Below are 27,483 nucleotides of genomic sequence, written 5' to 3'. Positions count from 1 at the left end.
AATAGTTTCATTGCACTTTAAGTATTCTCCATTGTCTAATTTTAAACACTCCTCTAGCTTATCTCTCCCCGCTTCAGGCTCACTGCCTTTATTCCTGATGAAGGGCTTTTGCCCGAAACATCGATTTCGAAGCTCCTTGCATGCTGCCTGAACTGCTGTGCTCTTCCAGCACCACTAATCCAGAATCTGGTTTCCAGCATCTGCAGTCATTGTTTTTACCTAATTTTAAACACTAACATTGCAGCTAAGCCTAAATTGTTAGGAATTTGTCGGCTGGAGTTCAGTTCTGTACTGGATTTTTCTGTTTGCACAGTCTGTTTTTAAGCACCTTGGACTGTGTGAAGGTAATCAAATCTAAATACATTTCTTCATATTAACTCACTTCAAAAATAAAATATAAATTGATTTTTTAATAATTTTACAATGGTGAAATTTTAATTTGATTTTGGGATTTCTAATTCGCTATTGGGGCTGAGCAATGCACTAGTTTTAGTTACTTGCCCTTGCAATCAGTCATCAAAAGCCTAAGTGCTGCTGTATCTAGCACGGCAGTATCTTAATGAGAAAGTCTCGCATTTGAGTAGCACTTTTCCCAACCTTAGGGTATCCTAAAGAACCTTCAGTCTTTTACAAACAAAAATGTTACAAAAGGATTTCAACTTAAAAACTGCAGTAATTGCAATAAATCCAGCATGTTCCACTCAATTAAATTGTAACTGTCTTAATATTTGCAAAGTGCATTCCATGTCAGATATCCAACCTGAGGGCAAAACACTTCAAATTGGAATTTGGTGCAATATATAAAGTTCTTCATACAACTTGTTTCACTCTGTTGTGCCTATTTTCAGTACTTGGATTTAGAACAATCTTTGTGGAAGGCTTACTGCCAGAGGGGTTCTATAATTTCTAGTCCCTTCTTGCACTATGGCCAAAAGGTTTTAGGTAGCGACTTTGTATCAGTTATGTCTTTGCAGAAGCTACCCAAAGGGTTAGTGTGTCCCTTAGCATGTAGTCCCAGAACTTTGGAATGTGCCAGTCTGCGACTCTTTTGAGGACAGCACCTTACATTAGAAGACCAGCACATTTTGGGTAAAGCAAAGAATATCTTTCGTCAAATTGATGGTACTCCAGGGACAGTTGTTTTGGCTCTGTGTTCATCCATGTAAACAGCCACAGTACACTTAGAATTTCTCAGAATGAACCTTGACAAGAGCCACTGCGTCTCTCTCGATACCTTCTTTGCAAAGGCATATTCCACAAGGAGGGGGACAACAGTCTCTTTTTACAGCCAATGAGACACTCTTGAAATGTTGTTACTGTTGAAATGTAGCAAACTTTACAGGTAAGTTAAAGCAAAATACTGTGGATGCTGGAAATCTGAATTAAAAACAAAGTGGCGGACAAGCTCAACAAGGCTCTGTAGAGGGGGAGAAATAGAGTTAGCTTTCCAAGTCCAGTATGACCCTTCAGAACCTTTCTTAAAAAAAGTCATGCTGGACTTGAAACATTAACACTCTCTGCCACAGATGCTGTCAGACTGCTGTTTCTCCAGCCCATGTGTTTTCATTTCAAACTTTACAGTCAGTTTGTGTATGGAAAGCACCCACCCTGCAGTGTGATAATGACCAAGATAATGTGGCCAGCAGTGTTGGTTAGGGGATAGATATTGAGCAAGGCACAGTGAAGGAACTAGTCTATTAGGCTGTCATCTTGTTCTCTCCAACTCTGAGAGATTGAATCAACTTGGAGCTTTATTTTCTTTTGATGTATGCGTGATCTCATTTACCTATTCATTTAATGTCACTTTTTTATACCAGGACTGCCTGAAGGCTTGCCAAGAACAGATTGAAGCTGCCCTGGCAGAGAGCTTAAAACAGTCCCAACAACAGCAAGAGCAAAACATGTCCTCTAAAACTGTACACGAACCAGACCAAATCAGCACTCCTACAGACGTAAGGGATGTCAACCTGTGATCATCCACGTGCAGTTTTGGAGACAGAAACTGCAACTCCTTGGATGCAGATCTAATGCTCTTTTAGTACTACTTAGTGCTATTTGATAGAAGAAAAGACATTCGTTTATTGTATATACAAAAAAATAGCGCTAACTCTGTACAAACATGTAGGGTGAAAATGCTGAAAAGCACACTTGGGATCACGTGAAATATAATGGTGATTATCATCTTGTGAAATTCCTCCACCCTACAGCTGAAGCCTTGATTGTGATTTGTTGACCAGCCAACATGAATATAGCTCCAAATTGAATGGTTGTCAAATTATAATAAATATTGAAGGGTCTGGTTTCTAAATTTTATTTTTTAGTGCCTTCCCAAAAGATATAGCTCAAAAAGTGTGCAAGGTACTTGGTTTTAAAGCCATTATTTGACCTTTAACTTATTGGTACTAGTCACAATATTTGATAACATCCAGCATTTCTCTTTCTCTCTGTCTCACTCAAACAAAAATCAAAAAGTTATGGACAAATGAAGATTGTCTCCTCTAAACTGGAGTTCCATCCTAAGATTTAAAAAAACATGCTATTTTTACACTTGCCTCAAAAAAAGTAAAACTAACACGGACTTTCATTTAATGAGGAGATCATTGAGCATCATATCATGCTCAATGTTTAATGGAGACAATCTGATAAATGGGGCGTTTCAGGTTTATGTCGTAATGACCCATTTAACAGACTTTGACTGTTTTGCACAGTGTAGGAGAGAATTCTATAATGTATAAATTAGCACGCCTTATTTGTTTTGTGGGAATCTCTCATTTGGGACATTGACATTGTGATGTACCAGTTAAATCATCTGGCTTCAATTCTGCTTTGCACAATGATGTACAAGGATCTAATTGTATATAATATATTTAAAATGGGGCTGTAACAGGAAATTGGATTTGTTTCTCCTAGTGGCAAGAAATTAAGAAATGAGGCAATGTTGACCCAAATTCTTTATACAAAATGTTTCTGCTGGAAGTTTTGAAACTGATGCAGCCCTTATTTAAAAATATATATATTATATATACTTGCACACATACATATAAATGGAGTGCTGGTTTCTTGATAATAGAATATGTACCAACTGGTTTATATCTAATGAAATATATTTAGTTACTTTTACACAATTTTACAGATACCAGAAGTGTTGGTATATAAACAAAGAGCATCAGAGGGCTGAGAGAGTCCACTATAATCTTTACAGTTTTAAACTTCATATCTATTTTAAAACTTAATTATTGTAAAGATTACAGTGGACTTGTCAATATTGTTCTTGAAGCATTATTATGATAACATCACTTATGCTGAGCTGTTAAAACATCAGCTTGACAGTGGGGTGCACAGAGCTACAATTTTTTTTCTGTAGATCAAAAATTACTCTAAAATAAAGTGCATTTTTTCATCTACAGTGATGTTATAGGGGATGTTAGTTGGCACAGAGTCTATTTAGTCCTTTGGAAAAGATCAAAATTAAAGCTGTTCGCTTCCAGAATATCAACCTGTGGCAAGTCCTCTATAAAGAGGAGAGCTAAGGATGAATGAGGAGCTTCAGGTTCTATATTACAGATTAATGAAACTTGTTGAACTGCACCCATAAGCATTGCCTGTATTTTTGTAAGTAAGCCATGCTGAATCATGAAAAGAACAATCTCTACAAAGTCTCACTTGCTTAATGAGTAGACACTGGTCACCTCATGGAGTTAATAACATGCTCAAATATTCAAGTAGATAAATGCACTAAATAGTACAGGCACAGTTGCAGCATAGTGGCCAAAGGGTTTGCAGTAGCTAATTACAGGAAGTTCAACTTTATGAATGACTTCTGCCTTGTATAAATATATCAAGTGAAAGGAAAAGTATTGAGCAGCCCATGTTGTACTAAGTCATTCCTGATGAAATTCCCCTCCTTTTGAAGGCAGTTGTATGCTTTGAGAATTTGGCTATTATTTCGCAGGGGATTATTGGTGAACAGGAGTGTGGTGCAGTTCCAGTACACATTTATAAATAATTATTTAAATTTGTAGATTAAAGTTCATTTACAGTTCCAATCATCAGAAGTATAGTACATAAAATTAATTTAGAGGTGTACATGTATCTGTGTAGGTGCATGAAAAAACAAATGTGATAGGTCAGGGTCAGTTGCTTAAAAACAGAGTCCCCTCAATACAAAAATCTTTGGATTGATTTTCATGACTGGTTACATTTATGGAACTGTTGGTAACATCATAGAATTTGGCAGCTAAAGGAGGCAACCATCCAGCCTAACAATTTGCATTTATATATAACCCTGTGAACAGAAAATCATCCCAAATCAATTCATATAAGTGCAAGGTAAAATTAGGTTTGTGTAGCCTCTAGAAGACCTGCCTACTTACTGCAATTTCCTTTTAAGTTTTTCTTCATTGCTGTTCAACACATATTGAACCTGTTTCCATTATATATTTGTTTTTGGTAGATTCTAAACAAACATCTACAAAAAAAAATCCTAACCTTTCTATTTTGCAAACTAAGCTTTTAGTTTCTGCCCCCTTACTGACTAGTGGAAATTTTTCTTTATTTTATTGAGCAACCTCCAGATTTCACCTTCCTCATAGCTAAAGCTCATCATCTCTCATATCCTCTTCAGAAAATATCTTCTGCATTCTCTTTATGGTCTCAACATCCTTTTCACTGTAGGTTGTACAGAAGAGACAATATTTCAACCAAGGAAATTACTTGTGTGCTTTGGTGTTTTTCAATGATATGAAATAGTGATGAGCAAACTTTTTTTCAGTTTCATCTGATCTTTTCTGGGCTAGTTTTAAGCCATGTCCTTGATGTTTCTGGCCATCCCTTACTGCAGTATCTTTCTGGAGATATAATTTAATAATGCTGAACTCAACTTTAAGAAGCATATGATGCTTTGGTAAAATGTCCTAAAACTGAAACATGTAAGTGTTTGTTAGACATTGATCACAGTAATGATTATATCTAGTGATTTGCTGCCACTTACTTTTCCTAACTCTGCTTTGTAATTATGCATTCTGTATTCCCTCAGTTAGTGAAAAGTTCTTGTTTGCCAATTTTTAATTGTGTTGAGTGCTGCAATATTTGCTCATAATGTAGGTGATCAGTAGTATCCCAAAGGAACCAGAGGTATTAACAGGAGAACTGAAGTACCTTCTTGTTTTTATAGTTCATATAGCCAGATATTTAGTGAGAGTTTGAGGGCCTATGTTACCATGGAAAATTATCTTTCGGCAGAAACTAGATTGTGTGAAATTGCTTATACTAGCTATGACATGGTTAATTTAATCCACTTCGATTCTTAACTGTATGTCTTTAACTCCTTCAGTCTCCACATTCCAAAAAATCAAGTCTGTTATGCCTGCTCTTTGAATAACAGGATGTTCTATCTCTTCTGAATTATATTTGTATAATATCCTGAGAACATTTCCTCCTGCTCCAAGCTGCATGTAAGGATGGAATTTTATTTCTATTCTGTCGATACTTTTGTTTTACATGCAACTTTTGCTTTTGGAAAAAGGTGCAGTCGCTTTTAGGAGTACTATATGCTGACAAACTAAAAGTTAATGTTGGCTAATAACTCTGTAGGTGCTATCTGTTGTTAGATAATTGATTCTTTAATAGATTTTTGCACCTGCAGTGACAGCCAAGATGGTGAGCCCGTCACTTCTAACACTGTTGCATGCTGCCTCAGCAATTGTTTTGGACCCAAGTTGAATGGAAAATGTGCTACATTCTCTCTATGGCTGAGATTTTAAGCTGCAGCCATACATCACCTACTTTGCAGCTCCTTTTAGATTGTTGATCTATATTCAAATAACCTATTATTGGAAATGTTACAGGTGTGTCAGCACGCCACCATTAAGACACCACTCTTAACCAGTGCTGTCTACGGCTTGCCTGGTTTGTGTATTTGGGTAGTACAGTGTGTGATTTTTGAATATGTGCTTATGGCACTGGAACATTTCCCACTGACACCCATCTCTGCTCAAGGTGTACTCAACCATCGCTTTCAAAGACTTGATATACACTAAGTGCAAATGTAACATTGGCAAGCTGCCTGTGAAACAGTAATGCATTTAGGTCCTGTGTCCTGTTAAAAAGTGCATACCTTCCTGGGTTAATTACTCCTATTTTGATTAACATCTGACACTAGTCAAAGCTATAGATTCTAGCCTGTTGAACAACAGTTCTGATATGTTTAGTAACATCTTAAATTTTCTAGTTTAAAATAAAAAGATTGGTGCCTAATTTGCTATGTGGAAGCTCTTCAGTAATTTTGTGATGTTTTAGCCGTTATCTGGTTAATTTCTCACGGCAATGCCTTAAACAGTCAGCCAACCTCCTAGTTTAAACTTTAAATATAACTTGGCACTTAATTGCCAGTCATCATCTAACTGGTACATTCTCCATGGCAACACCTTTACCAATCAGGAGTCCTCTTGCTAACCAGTCAGCACTTTCCTACAACATAAATGCTATTTTCCCTTTATGTTTAGTATTTATTTTACCCTGATCAATGCAAAATGAAAAGCTTCGACAAACCTTTTTCCAGGAATGCTCAAATACTTGTGCCATATCAAACATAGATATATGTGATGAAATGCAAAGAGGACAAAACTGATGGTTTCACAATTTCTGGGGCCCATGCAATTTCAATTTCTTTTTTAAAAAATGTTGTATATTTCTTCACTTTCTCCTTTCAATTTGGAGCACCTTTAATATATTATCTTTGCTAGTCAATGCGTACATGGTATATAGTTCTGTTTGTGAACTGGGTTGTCATCAATTTTTAAAAAAAACTTGAAGCTGATTTAAGAAGTGGTAACTTAAGGAATCGTATCAAAATTCAGCAACTAAAGCAATCTCTGGCTCATGACATTGGTACCTGTGACCACGCCTACAGGAGGCTAAGTTTGAACAATCTGAAACTTGTCATGTTAATAGGTTTGACAGAACAAGATTATTTTCTTTTTTTGCGCTGCTAAAAGGGCCAATGTCTTACGTTTTTTAGTCGTCATTTAATAAATCTTGCTGCTATGATTATTTTATATACAGGATTGTACAACAAAGTATCTGTTGGTTCAAGAGACAGTGAAATGTCTATCTTGGTGTCTCAAGGATATAGTTTATTAAAATTGCCATACTTAAATTATCAAATCTGTTTGAAAACCTGTTGTGTTTTCAAAGTGATATTGAATGCTGCAGTAGTTTTCAGAAGGAGAGGAAGATCAGTAGTGTTTGTACAGTAAGACTTTGAGATAGATCTGTAATTGTCTTGGGTATTATCAATATGGTAAATGTGGGAGTTAAATCAACATTTATTAATTATTGGTGGCATATGGTCTATATTGAACATTTCTGATGTGCTGTTCTTTGCATGTGTTTCAAGGTCTGGGGTCAATTATAACTAGTCCATTTGGTTACGAATCATTGTTTTATGTTTTTTTAAAGTCAACATTTTTGCTGCTTATGTTAAAAGTCATAAGTCAAATGGAATTGTAAGAATATTAATTAATTCAAATACCTATGTAAATTTGACTTAATTCAGTAGACTTTGCTATATGCAGATGTTCCACTTACAATATCTCAGGTAACTAAACAGTTTTTACAGTATCCTTTTTGCAACTTTTGAAAGATCACAATTCTGTAATGCCCTAAGGCTAAACATTTTTGAAAGGCCTTTCTCGGGGATAGGCATTGGTGCAAATGTTTTGGTCAGGTAAACCATTGGTCTTATTCATTGTGGGCATCTGTTGGTATCATTTTGATGGGGTACTTTACTTTTCTTCATTTGGTGCCACCAGATTTATTATGTACCGTACACTTGGGTATTAACATTTTGTAAACTATCAAAAATATCCTGAATGTATTACAGCGAGTGTTGCAAATGGTTTCTTTTGAGATCGTAGAATGAATTCCTGCAACAGTATTGTTTGTAAAAGCGTCATTGTGTAAAGTTAGGGAAGGTCACAGTGCTTTGGCGATGAAAACAGTTTGAGATAACTGGTCCAAAAATGATACCTCCTTGACCAAAGTTTTTAGCAAATGGTTGGATTGTTCTTAATACAGGAATTGTATTTAAAAGTAATATTCTCCAACCATTTCACTGACTCTTAGATAAACCAAAAGCTTTGATTTCAATTGCTCTGAAATTGCAATTGTTCTGTAACTAACTTGTGTTTCCGAACATTCAGAAAACAAATGTTAGTGATTTGAACTTTGGTTTTTGAAAATACTTAAGTCCACTATAATACTTCCATAGATGTGTACCTAATGTGCCGTTTACTAGTTATGCATGATGTAGGTAAAACATCTGGTTCACAAATTTGTGGAGCTGAACCCCTGACTAACGTTGCTGGTATAATGGTTAAGGTACTGGTGGCAATAGGGTTATTTTAGTAGCCTGCTACTGCCCTGTTACCCTCGGTGGAGAAAGATGATTAGTGCTTATATTCTACTTGTTCTCACTTGCCCCTGCTGAAGTGCTGCATGCGTTGGGTTAGGTGAGAATAGAATTGGGCTCAGCTGTGGTGACCTCCCCTTCATTAAATGCACTGCTAACACTTGTTGCCAAGATGTGTACATAAAAGGATAGCTATTTGGATAAGGCACGAGAGGGTGGTTGATACTTATGGAAACCTGGTCCTTTGAGAGTCAATGGCATAAAATTGAGGGTGGAATTAGATTAAGTAGTAAAGAATATTCCCTCATTTTTGGATGACAAAAGTGGTAATAGTGAGCCAGCTGTAAAATTTGAATTGCTTTAATTTAGTATTAACTGTGTAACTGCAATGAAATTTGAATACTCATCCAGTCTTTTATTTTACCAAAAGACGACACTGCATCTTCAATGTTTAAGTAGTATCTACTATATTTTAAGATTATTTCAGTGTACAAACATCGTTGCATGTCATAATGTTGCGTCATTTTTATCAGTGCATTACCTGACTAGCATTAAGTCGTCTGTTTTGGTATACATAACAGGATATTTTGAATTTTTTTTATTAAATAATTCTTTATCAAAATAGCATGCAAGAATGAATTGCTTTTTTTTCCACTGCTTGTCAAAACTTGAATGCACAACAAGAAAAAGTATGTTGAAATTGCTTTACAAGTTGTGACAAAAAGAAATTGTACAATAATTAACAGGAGGACAATAATCGTTATAGCTTCGAGTTATGACAAATGAGTGCTTGAAAGTAGTTATGCCTGGAATTCATCTGTGTCTATTGTATATACTTGAATATAAAGTTAGAAATTCAGTTCTCTCTTTATGATGTGACCAATAGGGATGGTCATCTTATCTGTGGATTGTATCTGATTTTAGCGTTTGCTTGTGGTTGGTTTCCCTCTGAATGTCTCTGTCTCTGAAGACTAAATGCAGCACCATATCAATGCCTCCCTAATCATAGTCATTGTCTACCTGTTGCTTGGCTGGTTTTTCCAGCATTAGGATGTTTTACTAATGACTTAACTGCTTAGATCCAAGATGGTAACGAAAGATGTTATAGATGAAGCAGAAGACAAATTTACAATTTACAAAGACAAAGGGTGAGCCTTTCCACTGAAATTTCAGAGCTACAGTAATGAAGCAACAACTAACATGAATGTACAACTTATGAGAGGGGACAAACATATTTGTGGATACCAGACAAAGTATGATATTAGGTGCAGAGAAGTTTTGTGACATGAAAAAAATTGGATTTTTATAGGGTAATGCTTTTGTTTTATGTTGATTTATACTCAAGTATATTGACCATTTTAATGTAAATTCCTTAAATGTTGTAATCACTGCAGTAACTTCTTCTCCTTTGTAATCTTAAACCCTTATTACAATCAGATGTAAATCTAAGAAAGCTACAGCAAAAAACATGATGAATTTAAGTAAGTTGCAATTAAAGTCTGACAATGGCTGTCCAACCAGTTCAGGGGATAGGAGGATGTATACATCAGTCCTATCTATCTGGAAGAGCTTAGATGAGTGTGTTTAATCCACCAGTGTGGAAGAACGGCAGACCACAGATATGACCCTATCAACCTGCTACCAGAGCACCTCCTTTAGCAGATGATAGAGTAACTTCTGCAACAATTATAAAGCAACTTAACCGAATCACCATGTCGTCTTGACTAAAGGAGGATTTCTGTATGTAGCAGGACTAGGGCAAGCTAGACCAGAAACAGATGAATATTGGAATTTTTTTTTCTTTTAAAATAGTTTAATTATTACTTAAGATTATCTATGGGAAAATATACTCTAACGTTATGCAGGACTGAAGCATTAATATTACATTGACAGCACCACCCAACTGCATGATCAGAGTCTTGGCATTCAGCAGAAAAGAGGTGGTCCGTTGCATGAAGTGAAATCAGACGAGAGTTGGTCGTAATGCCTCCTGACACGAGGGCATTTTTAATCATACATTCCATTCAGTTGTGAAGTAGGTGGACCATGCAGCGACAGTAGTCGATGAGGCAGGAAGTCAACCGGTGCCTCAGCTAACCAACACTTTGGCTGTGGGGTTTCCAGTGCAAGGAGCCCATTATTAGGCCCAAGTGAAAGTTGCCCACCCTCAGGTTTTAATTTGTTTGGCTGCTTATTGGGCAAGGAGTGGAGGAGGGAGCAGTTAAAAATCACTCCTCCAGAGTCACTCTGGGCTTTTAACATGAAAATGTAGACACTTGACAGGCTGACTGTCACGTATAGAATTATATTAAAATCTCCTTCAGTCAAGTTGTTCTCTGCTCTGATAAGGGGCTCTTACATATATCGTATTTAAACTTAGAGGTTTAGCACAGCTCTATGCATAAGTATTAAGCAATGGAAAGAATAAATATTTGGGACACCATTAAAAGTTGCTGAATCTAATTTCCATTAGCCATCCACTATGAGAAACACATTGTGCACTGGGGTTTGGCGGATCATAACGTTATTGTCTCAAACTTTGTGTGTGTATGTTTTTAGACTTCCTTCATTGTTGTGAAAGATTTTTTTAATGTCTTCACCTGTTGACTCCAAGTACAACAACATTTATTTTTGAGTGCTTCGTCTTGTGGCATTTTATATTTCTCATTCATTGTGTTGTTCAGTACATTTTCCCAGTGAATTGGGGCTCCACGATTGTTCATTATTCAAATGTTTGTTACCGCGCTATCTGAAGTAGTAGCCTTATCCAACTTGAGTATTGAGCAGTGTGAGAACTTTATTCTTAAATAGTTCGATGAAGGTCATTGAAGTGCCAAATGGTTTGAAATGCTTCCTCCTGTTGCTGCTAATTCAGCAATGGAAACTTTTCAGGAGGTAAAGCAGATTTGAGAAGGGTTATCAAATTTAACAGACTAAAGAGAACACATTGGGCTTGAACTCTCCAGTTACTATTTCTTTCACTTGTGTTCATAACAATGGCGCATAATGAAGATATTTTTAATGTTTCATTCAGTTTTATGTTTGATTTAATTTTTTGACATTGTCTGTCATAATTATAATGCTTCAGTCCATTATTCATATTTTGTCAGTTATACTTAATGAAAAAATGTATTTTTTGTTCATTATTGAATGCTTTAGGTTTGTCATGAATACCACATCTTTAATTAAGATTTGTCTTTGTACTCTTCACAGCATTATCTTAGCAATAGAATTTTTTTTAAAAAACAGCCAAAAATCTGGTTGCTGATTGGGTATGCATATCAAAATGAAATCTGTAGAAAGAAAAATTATCTTTGACTTAGAGGCCTGTTGCTATTTTGGTGTTACAGTGCCCCAATTTGGTTACATCAGCCCTTGAATAGTTTGCCTTGGCTGCATCACAGATAAAGGGTGTTAAGCCTTCAGTTTCACAATTCTTTCTCTTCTGTAGTCATCCTAGGTTTTGTGGCTGATATGGATGTGTGTATAAAATTTTGTATTTATGCACAACTGAGTATGTTAAGTTTTTTTTTCTAAGAGTAAATCTAGCTAACAATCCCACCTTAACACCTAAGTAAAAGTACAGAGTGATTTTGCCAAAATGCATTGCACTTCTGTGAAATTACTGTCTGCTACTTTTAAAGAAGAAATCACTTTATTTTAAATGTAACGTTCATACAATATCCTCTATTCTGTTAATTTCAATTAGAATTTTCTACTGTTACCAAAGGTAATGAGTATATTTTAGAGTTTATTTGGCTTTCATCTAACATTGATAAACCTAAAGATGTAATCAAAGCTCAAGCAAAAGAGTTGAATGTGTAGTCACGTCCCTAGTTGACTGCACGATTCCAATGTATGATCATTGTGAGACATAGGCAGAGGTGCTGAACAATAAATGCAGTTTTTCCAAACTGACCGTGTGCTGGTATTTTGTTTTATTTTTGAGATCGTGAATTTTTTAGAAACTGAGTGACCTGAAGTCTCACTTCATTGTTTCTTGCTCTAGAGACTTGGGTTTCAGTCAAGGTGTCTCTTCACTGCCTTACACCTCCCACGCACCTCTGGATGCATACATCCGTAGTACATCAGATTTAGTGTACTTTTGTACTCAACATGTGCCTTTTTTTTTAGCAATGTGGCTTAAAGTAGACTACAAAAAGGTTTCAATGAGTAATAGCCCGCCGAGAATGAACAATTGCAGCCACTGGTTCAATAGAACGTCAAAATAAGGTTAGAAGGAAGCTAAGTGCTGTGTTTTTCTGGTAACTTAGATTTACACACTGATGGCATTGAACAAAAGAGAAGTTTAATCAATAAAACGCATAGTGAATTTGGAACAAACCTAAGCATGAATAAAGTAACCTCAGTTAAGAGGTCAATGCATTCATTAAGTGTAGATTTGAAGAAGATCAATAGTGAACATTACAATTAACTTTGAAGTTTTGTTTTAAATTTCTGGGTGATAATTTAAGAGATCTTCTTTACCTTTTAATCACATGGCATGTTTACACAGTGCAATGCAATATATATGCAGAAGTATTTTGCTATTGTGCAAATGTCATTCTTTACTAGTTGTCCTGTCCTGTCACTGAAGCATCATTCTGTCTTTATATAAGAAGCATGTCAGAAGATTTAAACTGTGAAGCCAATAATGGATTGTCCTGGAAACATGAGCTGTAGTAAAACATGCAGTTTTGTTTAAGTGTCCAAAACCTTTCTACTTTTTCACTTTGTATGTGTTGCACTGGAGCTATACTTGCTGTACCTTTGAGATCAAGCTGGAAAGCCACTTCCAGATCATCATAACTATTGTTCACAACACTCATACCAATATCTTACCCACTGTCTTCTGGTGTGGGAAATTGCCTCCTAATGACATGGCAATGAAGATCTGTGAACTCGGATCAGTGTATTTGAAATGATATCTATTTCTAAGCTGGCCTGATGCATTGATGTCAAAATGTATTCACTACTGACTCTGGGTCAGCTATTACTTGAGCTATTAGTGATTTTAGTATCTCCAGTGAGTAATTGAAGTTTGTGCTGAACCAACTTTGTCATTCAGGGGTTTCATGAGACTTCAAAAGTCCTCTTAACCCCAAAGTGAGACAGCAACTGGAAAACAGTGTCTAGATTAGAGTGGTGCTGGAAATGTACAGCAGGTCAGGCAGCATCCCAGGAGCAGGAAAATCGACATTTCCCTGATGAAGGGCTTTTGCCCGAAACGTTGATTTTCCTGCTCGTCTGATGCTGCCTGACCTGCTGTGCATTTCCAGCACCACTCTAATCTAGACTCTGGTTTCCAGCATCTGCAGTCCTCACTTTTGCCTAACTGCAAAACAGTGTAATGTGTTCAATGTCAATCCAAGATTTTTAAGTTTTACACTGGAACCATGCAATTAAGCTAAAATTTTACTGACTAAAGCATTGTGGTGTTGCTATTTGTCAAAATGAGTGCAAAAGCCTGTTTTAAAATAAGGAGATCTAAATTCCAGATGCAGCCTCATACCTATTTTTCTATCGCATTTCCTGTGCATTAAGTTATAATGTCCTACTGCTTCACAGATTCACAGTATCCAGCTTTGTCTGATTTAAGTCAAAGGAGAGAAAAGCATACCCTAAACTTTATCTGCATGCTCACAGCATTTCTAACAAGATAGATGAGTTGGCAACACAAAAATAAATGAATATGACTTGATACCTATTATTGAGATCTAGTTGCAGAATGGGAACTCAGTTCAAAGGTATGTGACATTTTGGAAAAATAGGCAAAAAGGGAAGGGGGTTGGGAAATGTTAATAGAGGAAGGTACCAGTGCGGTGTTGAGTTGTGATATAATAGATTGTGATGTGGAATCAGTTTGGATGGAAATAAGGAATAGCAAGGGACAAAGTCACAAGTGGGAGCTGTTTATAGACTCCCAAAGAGTTGGCTTATTGAAGAACAAAACTCAAATTTGGGAAATAATTGAACTGTGCAAGGACACTAATTGTCATGGGGGAGTTTAGTCTGCATATTGACAGGACAAGTTAGATGAACAAAGGTAACGTGGACAATTAATTTGTGGAGTGCATCAAGATTTACTTCTTAGAGCAGTATATTGCAGAACCAACCTAGGAACAGGCTATTTTAGATATAGTATTTTGTAACATGGTAGAGATCTCATGGTTAAGGAGCCTCTATGGGGAAGCAAGCACAACATGGTATATTTCAAATTCTAGTTGAGGGCAAGCAACTCTTGTCTAAAACCAGGGCCTTCAAACTTCAATGGGGGTAGCTACAGAGATAGGAAAAAAAAGAGTTATCTAAAGTGGGTTGGGCAAGTGGACAAAGGGGAAGGTCAGCGGGTATTTCATTCAGATCAATAAAAATTTACTTCAGTCTAAAAAGACTCTGATGTATGAATCATCTGTGATAAACAAAGATGGTCAAAGGGTATCCAATCCAAAGCTAAGGCATAGACTGGCAAAATGCTAATGGTAGGCCAGAGGATTGGATAATTTTTCAGAAACTAGCAATAGGTGACTACAAATCTAATGAAGAGGGAGAAAATTGCTTATTAATTTGGTAAGAAATATACAAATGAGCAAATCATGTATGAATATACAAGAAATTAGTGAGGAGCTAAGGTCAATGTGGAATGCATGGAGGATGCAACTGGGGAATTAATAATGGAGAACAGTGATGTGGTAAATAATTTAAATCAATATTTTGCCCCAGTCTTCTCGGTGGAGAAGACAATAAGCATCCCTAGGGTAAGGGATAAACAAGGTGTAGATGGTAGGAAAGATCTTATAATATTCTTTATTGTTGGCCGTCTCTGAGAGACAAAAAAATATTTGCTGAATGACTCAGCATAATTCCATTCACATTACAGTCCATTGTAAAACATTTTCTCAGTTTCTGTTACCTTCAGCCTTATCCAAAACTGAGGGAGAAAGTATTTGACATCTAATGGGACTATAAACACAAACATGTTGCCAGGACCAGATGGCCTACATCAAAGGGTATAAAAGTAAGTGGCTACAAAGAAAGTGTAAGTATTGGTTGAAATATTCCAAAACTCCTTGGATCCCAGGAAGGTTCCAGCATTTTGGAAAATTGATGATGGGGTGACCCTATTTAAGAAAGGAGGGAGACAAAAAACAGAAAATTACAGTCCAGTTAGCCTAACCTTCATCGTGGGGAAAATGCAAGAGTCAATTATTATTAAAGAAGCACAAGCAGAACATTTAGATTAGTTTAAACACAAACAAAGCCAACATGACTGTGTAAAAGGAATCATGTTTGAGAAATTTGCAAGGGTTCTTTGAGAATTAGAGTTGATAAAGAGAACTGGTAGATGTAGGGCATTTGGATTTTCAGAAAGCTTTCCCCAATGCTTATACAAAAGGTTATTATGCAAGATAGGCAGCCATGGTGTTGGGGATAATGTATTGGCATGGATTGAGGATTTGTTCACACAGCAAAGTCAGGACTTCCTGTTTTCTTTTTCAGGTTCGACCGTAAGCTCTTTATCAGGAATGTGTAACTAACTGAAGTCCTAGTTAATGGAGTGGAGTACCACAAGGATCAATCTTAGGACCTCGATTAGTTACACATTCCTGATGAAGAGCTTATGCTCGAAACATTGACTCTCCTGCTGTTTGGATGTTGCCTGATCGGCTGTGCTTTTCCAGTGCCACACTTTTTGACTCAATTAGTTACTGTCTACAATAATGACTTGGAGGAGGAGGAGTATAACACATTCAGATTAGTGATGATACCAAACATAGGTGGGAAGGCATATTGTGATGAGAACATGAATCTGTAAAGAGAAATTGATAGATTGTCTGAGTGGGCAAAAACTTGGTAAATGGAGTTTAATGTAGCAAAGTGTGAGTTCATGCAGGTTCTGAGAAGGCAAATTGAATTTTAACCTTTTATTGTTAGAGATTTGGAACTTTCGAATAGGGAAATCTTGCTATCACCATACAGAGCTTTAGTGAGAGAATTTTTGGTCCCCACATTTTAAAAAAAGGATATATTGCCAGTTCAAAAGAAATTCACGAGTTTAATTCCTAGAATGAAGAGGTTGCTTATCAAGAATTGCTAAAGAAGTTAGAACTATATTTATTAGAGTTTAGAAGAATGTTTATTGAAACATATAAATTCTGAGGGGGTTTGACGGGGTAGGTGTTGAGAAGATGTTTCCACTAACAGGCAATTAATTTCAGCATAATGGTACACATAATGGTACACATTGAAATCTGGGATGAAAAATAATTTCTTCTCCTGGAGGGTACTGAATGTCTTCAATTTCCAACCAAAAGAGTTGCGGAGGCTCGGTCACTGAATGTATTTAGAGAGGAGGGAGTTTTTTTTAAATATCAGAGAATTGATGTCTATGCTGAGCTGGCACAAAGGAGGAGTTGAAGCCTGGAGCAGATCTGTCATGATCTTGTTGAAAGGTAGGGCAGGGTTGAGGGACCGAATGACGCTGCTCCTATTTCTTATGTTCTAAGAGGTAAGCTTTAAGGACTGTCTTAAAGAAAAAGTAGCTGCAGAGGTGAAGGGACTTAGGGAAAATTTGCCTTATCAATGGAAAAAAAAGTGAAAATCATAGGGTGTTGTCGGTTGCACATATTTTCTATAAGTTGGGCAGGAAAAAGACACATCAACAACAATTCAGCAGCATAGAATGATGAAACTAAATAAATTGCTAATCTAGACTTTAGCTAACCTTTCACTAAATGCGGATGTAATCTAACTTCTAATTGCTCCAACTGCCATCCACGTCAATCCTTTCATCTGTTACCTTATTCTGCACCATCAGAAATGAACACGACTAAATTGATTAGATTACTTAGTGTGGAAACAGGCCCTTCAACCCAACATGTCCACACCGACCCTCCGAAGAGCAACTCACCCAGATCCATTCCCCTACATCTAACAATACGGGCAATTTAGCATAGCCAATTCACCTAACCTTTCACGTTTTTGGACTGTGGAAGGAAATCGGAGCACCCGGAGGAAACCCACGCAGACACTGGGAGAATGTGAACACTCCACACAGACAGTCACCCGAGGCTGGAATCGAACCTGGGACCCTGGCTCTGTGAGGCAGCAGTGCTAACCACTATGCCCTTGTGCTGCCCATGTAAAGGCTTTATTTTAAAACTTTCACTTTTTATTCATCTCCATGCCTCCCTTAGACCATGTAAGAACAATATCTCTTGAGAGTTGTAACTTTCAGGACAGGGACATAAGTGTGGTGCTTATCTGTCAGTTGCTTGCAGATGTCTCTATCTCTGATCTGTTTTATTAGATATCCCTGTGACTTCTGCCACATATTTGATGCTGCACTAGCTGCTGTCTCCCATTTGTTTAGTCATTTGAGGCTGCTGGCTAGAAGTAGCCCCTCCCTATGAGGCAGCAGTATCATCTGTTCCTATTACCATGACTCAGCTAATAAGTATATTCTCAGTATATCCTAGACTCTGGCAATAGAATCCTTGCCACAATGAGTTTTGTGAAGTAATCATCAAGCTTCTGTGAATTCAATTCCTCGCCCCCAGCACATATTGAATCTAGTTGTGCAAGGCTTGTGTATATTACAGCTCATGTTCACCATGCAGATAGAGCAATCAGGAGGGAAACTGCAACTGCCCTTCAGACTCCTGTCACCAGCTCAGTGCAAATGACCATGAAGTTATAATGTAAGAACATTTGAAATAGACTCAGGAGCTGGTAATTTGGTCCATCAAGTCTGCTTTTCTGGTATGCTGTGCTTCTTAAGGTGGTGTCTGGAGCAGCTGAAGTGAGCCATGTGGGGTACTGTCGTCTTCACATCAGTAGCCGTTTGGTAATTTTACTTTTATTCGTGGCATGGATGTGTCATTAGTTGGGCCAGCATTTATTGCCTGTCCCTAGTTGCCCTTAAGAAAGTAGTGGTGAACTGCCTTCTTGAATCGCTGAAGTCCACCTGCTGTGGATTGATTCATACTGTCCTTCGAGAAATATTTTCAGGATTTTGACCTATTCAACTGACCAATCATTTTTAAAGATTCTATAGAAGTTTCTATTTTGTGTGGCATGCTGCTAAAATGCAAAGTATTCCAGTGCATTAATCAGAGAGGAAAAGGGTGATAATTTAACATTTTTCTATATTGCTTTCAAATCTCTCCATGGTCTCACCATTCCTTATCTCTGCAATGTCCTTCAACCCTCTGAGATCTCGACATCCTTCTAATTCTGGTCTATTCTGCATCCACAGTTTCTTTTACTCCAGTATCAATGTCTATAGCTTCAGCTGAATTTTTTGGAATTTTCTCCCCAATCCACTTCACCTCTCTACCGCTCTCCTTCCTTAAAACATGTTAAAAGCCCCTCTTTGAAGAAGCATTTGGTCATCTGACAAAATCAATGAAGTGTTGTGGTACTGAAGGCAACCATTCAACCCTTCATGCACTAGCTCTCCAAATGAGCATCATGACCTAGTGCTATTCTTCTTCTTTTTCCTGTACCTTATTATATTCTAATATCTCCTCATGTTGCTGGAGATCTAATATTGTTTGATAATGTTTTTGTCGACTTGAAAAAAAAGTTACTTCCTTTCCAGAGCAATATTTGCCATTATGATTATTGTATGTACTTTTATCAGAGAATTGCTGAATTATTACAACACAGAAGAAAGCCATTCAGCCCATCATGCCCATACCAACTCTCTAAATAAACAATTCCCTGAGTATCATCTTCTACCTCAGAGCAGAATTTTCATTTTCAGATAATAATCCAATTCTCCTTTGAATGTCACAGTTGAACCTTCCTTCACTTCATTTGAAACACTAATTGTGTGTAAACATTTTCTTCTTATCACCATTGCTTCTTTTGCAAATGACCTGAAATCTGTGCCCTCACATTCTTGATCACTCCATCAGTGGAAGCAGCATTTCCCTATCTCCTCTGTGCAAATGTCATTCTTTACTAGTTGTCCTTGTCCTGTCACTGAAGCATCATTCTGTCTTTATATAAGAAGCATGTCAGAAGATTAAGCTGTGAAGCCAATAATGGATTGTCCTGGAAACATGAGCTGTTTCCAGGACAAAATTAGTTTTGATAAGGATTTAAGCATAAATATTTTTTTCTAAATGTACTGTATGCTCAAGATATGTTGCAAAAATCCAAGTTAGTCAACGTTTTAAACTGGCCTTATATCCCTTTTTTGGAATGAGAAAGGAATCAGTTGTTTCTCACACACAGCCAAAATTCCATATGGAACCCAGAATCATGATTTCACATTACAATGCAACTTCAACGTATTAGTCGTATGTGTAAGTTGAGTTACTTAATCAAGACAAACTAAGAAGTTTAAGAAAGCTTGTAGAGTCCAACTAGGGATTCAGTGTTTAGGACAATATGGTAGTTCAATGATTGGTATTGCTGCCTCACAGTGCTAGCGACCAAGGTTTAATTCCACCCCCAGGCAACTGTGTATGTGGAGTTTGTACATTCTCCTCGTGTCTGCGTGAGTTGCTTCTGGATGTTCGTTTCCTCCCACAATCCAAAGATGCGCAGTTTAGGTATATTGACCATGGTAAATTGCTCATGGTGTCCAGGGATGTGCAGGCTTGGTGGATTAGGATGGGAACTGCAGAATTACAGAAATGGGGTGGGTCTGGGTGGAACATTCTTCAGAGAGTCAGTTGGGCTGAATGGCCTGTTTCCACATTGTAGGGATTCTATCGGTATGTATTCCAGACTGATATTGATACTTTAATCAGGAGTGATGTATTATTAGAGGTGTCACTTTTCAGGAAGAACAGTAAACTCAGGTCCCATCTGCAACTCAGGTTGGTATTCTGTTGGAAGAAGAGCATAAAGTTCTGCTAGTTTAGATTAGATTTAGATTAGATTAGATTAGATTAGTGTGGAAACAGGCCCTTCGGCCCAACAAGTCCACACCGACCCGCCGAAGCGAAACCCACCCATACCCCTACATTTACCCCTTATCTAACACTACAGGCAATTTAGTATGGCCAATTCACCTGACCCTGCACATCTTTGGACTGTGGGAGGAAACCGGAGCACCCGGAGGAAACCCACGCAGACACGGGGAGAACGTGCAAACTCCACACAGTCAGTCGCCTGAGGCGGGAATTGAACCCGGGTCTCTGGCGCTGTGAGGCAGCAGTGCTAACCACTGTGCCACTGTGCCGCCCCTAACATTTACCTCTGATTAATGCACCTAATCTAGCCATCCCTGAACACTATGGGCAATTTAGCATGGGCAATTCACGTAATCTACACATCTTTGGATTGTGGGAAAAAAACCAGAGCACCTGAAGGAGACCCACACACTCTCCCACACAATCTTCTGACTAACATTCCTTTTTAAACAAACATTGCAAAACAGATGAACTGGTTATTCATTCATTTGCTGTTTGTGGACCTTGTTAAGGACAGAGGTGGGAGAGTGTGTGGGTCTCCTTCAGGTGCTCTGGTTTTTTTCCCACAATCCAAAGATGTGTAGATTACGTGAATTGCCCATGCTAAATTGCCCATAGTGTTCAGGGATGGCTAGATTAGGTGCATTAATCAGAGGTAAATGTAGAGTAATAAGGTGGTGGAATGGGTCTGAGTGGGTTACTTTTCAGCAGGTCAGTGTGGACTTGTTGGGCCAAATGGCCCTTTTCCATACTGTGGGGATTCACTTAAAGGGCTAGGAATCTCTAGGGTTCTCAACCTCATGGAGCTGTGGGTGCTCAGTCATTGAATATATTCAAGACAGATTGAAAGATGTTTTGTGATAGAACATAGACATAGAACAATACAACACAGAACAGGCCCTTCGGCCCACGATGTTGTGCCGAACATTTGTCCTAGCTTAAGCACCCATCCATGTATCTATCCAATTGCCGCTTAAAGGTCACCAAAGATTCTGACTCTACCACTCCAACAGGCAGCGCATTCCATGCCCCCACCACTCTCTGGGTAAAGAACCCACCCCTGACATCTCCCCTATACCTTCCACCCTTCACCTTAAATTTATGTCCCCTTGTAACACTCTGTTGTACCCGGGGAAAAAGTTTCTGACTGTCTACTCTATCTATTCCTCTGATCATCTTATAAACCTCTATCAAGTCACCCCTCATCCTTCGCCGTTCCAATGAGAAAAGGCCTAGCACTCTCAATCTATCCTCGTACGACCTATTCTCCATTCCAGGCAACATCCTGGTAAATCTTCTCTGCACCCTCTCCAAAGCTTCCACATCTTTCCTAAAGTGAGGCGACCAGAACTGCACACAGTACTCCAAATGTGGCCTAACCAAAGTCCTGTACAGTTGCAACATCACTTCACAACTCTTGAATCCAATCCATCTGCTAATGAACGATAATACTCCATAGGCCGCCTTACAAGCTCTATCCACCTGAGTGGCAACTTTCAAAGACCTATGAACATAGACCCCAAGATCCCTCTGTTCCTCCACCTCACTAAGAACCCTACCGTTAACCCTGTATTCCACATTCTTATTTGTCTTTCCAAAATGGACAACCTCACACTTGGCAGGGTTGAACTCCATCTGCCTCTCCTCAGCCCAGCTCTGCATCATATCCAAGTCCCTTTGCAGTCGACAAGAGCCCTCCTCACTATCCACAACTCCACCAATCTTCGTATCATCTGCAAATTTACTGACCCACCCTTCGACTCCCTCATCCAAGTCATTAATAAAAATTACGAACAGCAGAGGACCCAGAACTGATCCCTGCGGAACTCCACTTGTAACTGGGCTCCAGGCTGAATATTTACCATCTACCACCACTCTCTGACTTCGACCGGTTAGCCAGTTTTCTATCCAATTGGCCAAATTTCCCTCTATCCCATGCCTCCTGACTTTCCGCATAAGCCTACCATGGGGAACCTTATCAAATGCCTTACTAAAATCCATATATACTACATCCACTGCTCTATCCTCATCCACATGCTTGGTCACCTCCTCAAAGAATTCAATCAGACTTGTAAGGCAAGACCTACCCTTCACAAATCCGTGCTGGCTGTCCCTAATCAAGCAGTGCCTTTCCAGATACTCATAAATCCTATCCCTCAGTACCCTTTCCATTACTTTACCTACCACCGAAGTAAGACTAACTGGCCTGTAATTCCCGGGGTTATCCCTATTCCCTTTTTTGAACAGGGGCACAACATTCGCCACTCTCCAGTCCCCTGGTGCCACCCCTGTTGACAGTGAAGATGAAAAGATCATTGCCAACGGTACTGCAATTTCCTCTCTTGCTTCCCACATAATCCTAGGATATATCCCATCAGGCCCGGGGGACTTGTCTATCCTCAAGTTGTTCAAAATGTCCAACACATCTTCCTTCCTAACATGTATCTCCTCTAGCTTACCAGTCCGTTTCACACTCTCCTCTTCAACAATACGGTTCCTCTCATTAGTAAATACTGAAGAAAAGTACTCATTCAAAACCTCTCCTATCTCTTCTGACTCAATACACAGTCTCCCACTACTGTCCTTGATTGGACCTACCCTCGTTCTCGTCATTCTCATGTTTCTCACATGCGCATAAAATGCCTTTGGGTTATCCTTGATCCTATCCGCCAGAGATTTTTCATGCCCTCTCTTGGCTCTCCTAATCCCTTTCTTCAGGTCCCTTCTGGCTATCCTGTATCCCTCCACTGTTCTGTCTGAACCTTGTTTCCTCAACCTTATGTAAGCCTCCTTCTTCCTCTTTACAAGACATTCAACCTCCCTCATCAACCAAGGTTCCCTCACATGACCATTTCTTTCCTGCCTGACCGGTACATACATATCAAGGACACGTCGTATCTGTTCCTTGAAAAAGTTCCACATTTCCACGACATCCTTCCCCGACAGCCTATGCTCCCAACTTATGCTCCTCAGATCCTGTCTTACAGCATCGTAATTACCCTTCCCCCAATTGTAAAACCTACCCTGATGCATGCACCTATCTCTCTCCATAACCAAGGTGAAAGTCACAGAATTGTGGTCACCATCACCAAAATGTTCACCCACTAACAAGCTCATCACTTGTCCCGGTTCATTACCGAGTACCAAATCCAAAATGGCCTCCCCTCTGGTCGGACAATCTACATACTGTGTTAGAAAAGCTTCCTGGACACACTGCACAAACACCGCCCCATCCAATCTACTTGATCTAAAGAGCTTCCAATCAATATTTGGGAAGTGACTACTACCATGACTTCCCATGACTACTACCCTGTGGCTTCTGCACCTTTCCCAAATCTGTTTCCCAATCTGTTTCTCCACATCTCTGCTGCTATTGGGGGGCCTATAGTAAACACCCAACAAGGTGACTGCACCTTTCCAATTTCTGACTTCAGCCCATACTACCTCTAAAGGCAGATCCCCCTCGAACTGCCTTTCTGCAGCTGTTATACCATTTCTAATTAGCAACGCCACCCCCCCTCCTTTTTTACCACCCTCCCTAATCCTACCAGGAACCTCCAACAACCATTCCTGTCCCTCTTCTATCCACGTTTCCATGATGGCCACAACATCGTAGTCCCAGGTACCTATCCACGCCTTAAGCTCACCCACCTTATTTCTGATACTCCTTGCGTTGAAGTATACGCACTTGAACCCATCTCTGTGTCCGCAAGTATTCCCTGTCAGTGCTACCTTCTTCACAGCCTCCCCACACACTTGGACATCCTGACAAACAGCTAGCCTACTTGTTGGACTACAAGTCCGGATCCCATCCCCCTGCCAAATTAGTTTAAACCCCCCCGAAGATAGCTAGCAAACCTACCCCCCAGGATACCTGAAGCCCTCTCTCCTACACCATCCTTGCAGCCACGTGTTCAACTGCACTCTCTCCCTATTCCTTGCCTCACTGTCACGTGGCACCGGCAACAACCCAGAGATGACGACTCAGGCTGGAAGCTGAAAGCTAGGACAGACAAATTCCCTGAGCTCTTAAATGACCTCCCCACCTCTCTTCCTACCTATGTCGTTGGTGCCAACGTGCACCACGACTTCTGGCTGCACACCCTCCCCCTTAAGGATTCTGAAGACACGGTCCGAGACGTCTCGGACCCTGGCACCCGGGAGGCAACAAACCATCCGAGAGTCTCGCCCAGGCCCACAGAATCGCCTGTCCGTCCCTCTAACTAGAGAGTCTCCTATAACTAGCGCTCTCCTCCTCTCCCCCTTTCCCTTCTGAGTCTCAGAGCCAGACCTCACGCCACAGACCCGGTCACTGCAGCTTACCCCTGCTAGGCTGTCCCCCCCACCAGTATCCAAAGCGGTATACCTATTGTTTAGGGGAATGACTACAGGGGATCCCTGCACTGCCTGCTTCCTCCCCTTCCCACCTCTAACTGTTACCCAGCTACCTCTGTTCTCTGGCGTAACTATGTCCCTGTAGCTTCTATCTATCACCTTCTCAGCCTCTCGAATAATCCTCAGTTCATCCAACTCCAGTTCCAGTGATGAAGGGCATCAACGGATAGAATGATGTAGGAAGGTGCTGAGGGAGATCAACGTGACTTTGTTGAATGGTGGAGCAGATTTGAATCTGCTATATGGCCTCTGTTCCAGCTCCTGTTCTTGACATGTTTGAAGCCAATAGTCATGTGATATTAGTGTCTGGATTTTCACTTTGCGCTTTGGACAGTAGTACTGAGAAAGATCAACATTTATTGTCCATCTCTAATTGAGCCTGAGAAGGTGGTAGAGAGCTGCCTTCTTGACCAGTCTCTGTTGTTGGTGTTGATCAGGAAGAGTGGGTAGCACGGTGGCACAGTGGTTAGCACTGCTGCCTCACAGCGCCAGAGACCCGGGTTCAATTCCCGCCTCAGGCGACTGACTGTGTGGAGTTTGCACATTCTCCCCGTGTCTGCGTGGGTTTCCTCCGGGTGCTCCGGTTTCCTCCCACAGTCCAAAGATGTACAGGTCAGGTGAATTGGCCTTGCTAAATTGCCCGTAATGTTAAGTAAAGGGGTAAATGTCGGGGAATGGGTGGGTTGCGCTTCGGCAGGTCGGTGTGGACTTGTTGGGCTGAAGGGCCTGTTTCCACACTGTAAGTAATCTAAAAAAAATTGTTCCAATTCACCATAGCACACAACTTGGAGGGGTTATTGTACGTTTTCCAATACATCTACGACCCATGGTTCTAAGGGTTGAGGTTGCATCTTTTGAACTTCCTGGGTGGACCTGTTGGCATGTCCACAGCAGACATCAAATTTCACCCTCCTTGGAGAGGCTACCCCTAAAATCGCGCCAAAACCTGGCAGCTAAACTGCATGGCGCTGCACGCTAAGCGCCATCTCTGCAACAAGAAAGCACGGCCACGCCTGCGCGAGTTGGCATCCCCCTCCGCCCGGCAATACGTTGCTGTAACCCCATATATGGGCAGGAGGCGCCGGCGCATGCGTGGAAGGGAGGTCACGTCAGGACACAGATCTGCCCGGCAACAGCTGTGCTGCAGCTGCCACGCCTGCGCAGTTGGAGGAGGTTCCTGTCTACGTCATCGACAAAGTAGCAAAGCGCAATGTAGCAAAGTTGCCAAAATGTTGCACAATTGTCAAGTATCTAAGAATCAAGCACACTGCACAGCACTGAACTCTAAACACTACACACAATACTCAGCATTTTTTCAATCTCTGAACCACTTTAAGATGACTTAAAACCTCGAAACTTAATTTTAAATCGATATTATAAAAGTATGTTAAATAAAATTTCTGGGCTTTATTTATAAAATAGCTACTAAATATAACATTTTATTTACTGAAGACAAAATTCAACTGAGTGAAGAGTGAATGCACGAAATATTACATAGAAGAATATCACTACATTTCTGCGGGATTCTTTAACCCCTTATTGGCCTTCACTCAAAAGGTTGCTCGCTGAAATTATTGACTTGCAGCCATCCGAAATGTTTACTAGTTAAGAACAATGAAACACGGTACAATATACAAAGAGTCCTTTGCATTAAATTATTCCGTGCATTTTTAGCATTTATCTATCTTCCCCAACCCGCATTCGAAATTTCTAACAGAAATAAAGTAGATATTTAGTTTCGGATACAGGCTTCGTTACGCAGAGGAAAAGTGACATCTACTGGCTTATTTTATAATTAGCAATCCAACAGAAAATTGTTACCATATTTCACTATCTGCTGAAGAGATGCAGCTTTTGAGAAGCGAAGGCTATATACTTTAAAATATCAATTTATCGCCTCATATCAAGATAGTGAATGCTTTCAATAATAACAAGTGGAGATTTATATTTCCTATCTGGAGATTGTCTAAATATTCCTGACCGATTCGTTTTTTTACAGCCTTTGAGTCATTTATGTTTTTAAAAGGTGCTAGATTTGTACTATGGGTATTTGAATTGAGATTTGCATTCCGATTTCAACGTTGATAAAATTGGGCTTTTATCTTTTCCAAGAAGAAATTACTAACTATAACCTTGCGTTACTTATTTTCAAACATGCAAATTAAAGTGGTTGTGATGTTGCATATAGTTTCAGGTTCCACCATAACAAGATTGCTGCATCCAGTTCATTACGCTTTAACAAACCTGTTAGAAGGTGCAAAGAAAAGTTATCACGATTATTCCGGGTAACGGGAATTTAACTAGCTGAGGATTTTTTAAAAATTCGTTCACAAAATGTCGTCTGACTGACTCGGCCAGAATTTATTACCCAGCCCTAATTGTTAGGGCTGTTAAGAGTCAACCACATTGCTATGAGTCTGGAACCACATGTAGACCAGGGTCGAAAAATGTGATGCTGTAAGAGCACAGCAGGTCTGGCAGCATCCCAGGAGCAGTAGAATCGACGTTTCGGCATAAGTTCTTCATCAGGAATGTGGGGGGTGTGGGGAAGGGGCTGAGAGATAAATAGGAGGGTAGGATGGGGGTGAGATAGCTAGGAAGGGATAGGTAGATGCTGGTGGGGGATGATGATGATAGGTCAGAGCAGAGGGTGGAACGGATAGGTGGGAAGGAAGATGGACAGGTAGGACAGTTCAAGAAAGCAGTGCCAAGTTGGAGGGTTGGATCTGGGATGAGGTGAGGGGAGGA

At 39.5% G+C, this 27,483-nt stretch overlaps 1 protein-coding gene and 1 long non-coding RNA gene across 4 annotated transcripts in view; one reads left to right on the top strand and one right to left on the bottom strand.

Moving 5' to 3' along the window:
• ccnd3 (cyclin D3) overlaps positions 1–12,324 on the top strand; it is a 307,734-nt gene extending 295,410 nt beyond the window's left edge. For all 3 annotated transcript variants that reach the window (XM_087973524.1, XM_087973525.1, XM_043716554.2), the window contains one exon: positions 1,818–12,324. In XM_087973524.1, the coding sequence (XP_087829650.1) occupies positions 1,818–1,973 (156 nt within the window). In that variant the 3' untranslated portion in view covers positions 1,974–12,324. The remainder of the gene's footprint in view (positions 1–1,817) is intronic.
• Positions 12,325–17,930: 5,606 nt separating this feature from the next.
• Positions 17,931–25,680, bottom strand: LOC148145104 (uncharacterized). The gene is made up of 2 exons (XR_015750903.1): positions 24,835–25,680; positions 17,931–20,253 (listed from the first exon to the last, which is right to left on the bottom strand). It is a non-coding gene; the product is annotated as an uncharacterized LOC148145104 (long non-coding RNA).
• Between the last annotated feature and the right edge of the window lie 1,803 nt (positions 25,681–27,483).

Source organism: Chiloscyllium plagiosum, unplaced genomic scaffold (genome assembly GCF_037043375.1).
Source record: "Chiloscyllium plagiosum isolate Xiang-an unplaced genomic scaffold, Cpla_swu_hap1 HiC_scaffold_26, whole genome shotgun sequence".
NCBI classification, from domain to species: Eukaryota; Metazoa; Chordata; class Chondrichthyes; order Orectolobiformes; family Hemiscylliidae; genus Chiloscyllium; species Chiloscyllium plagiosum.
This window is presented reverse-complemented; position numbering and strand designations above follow the sequence as displayed.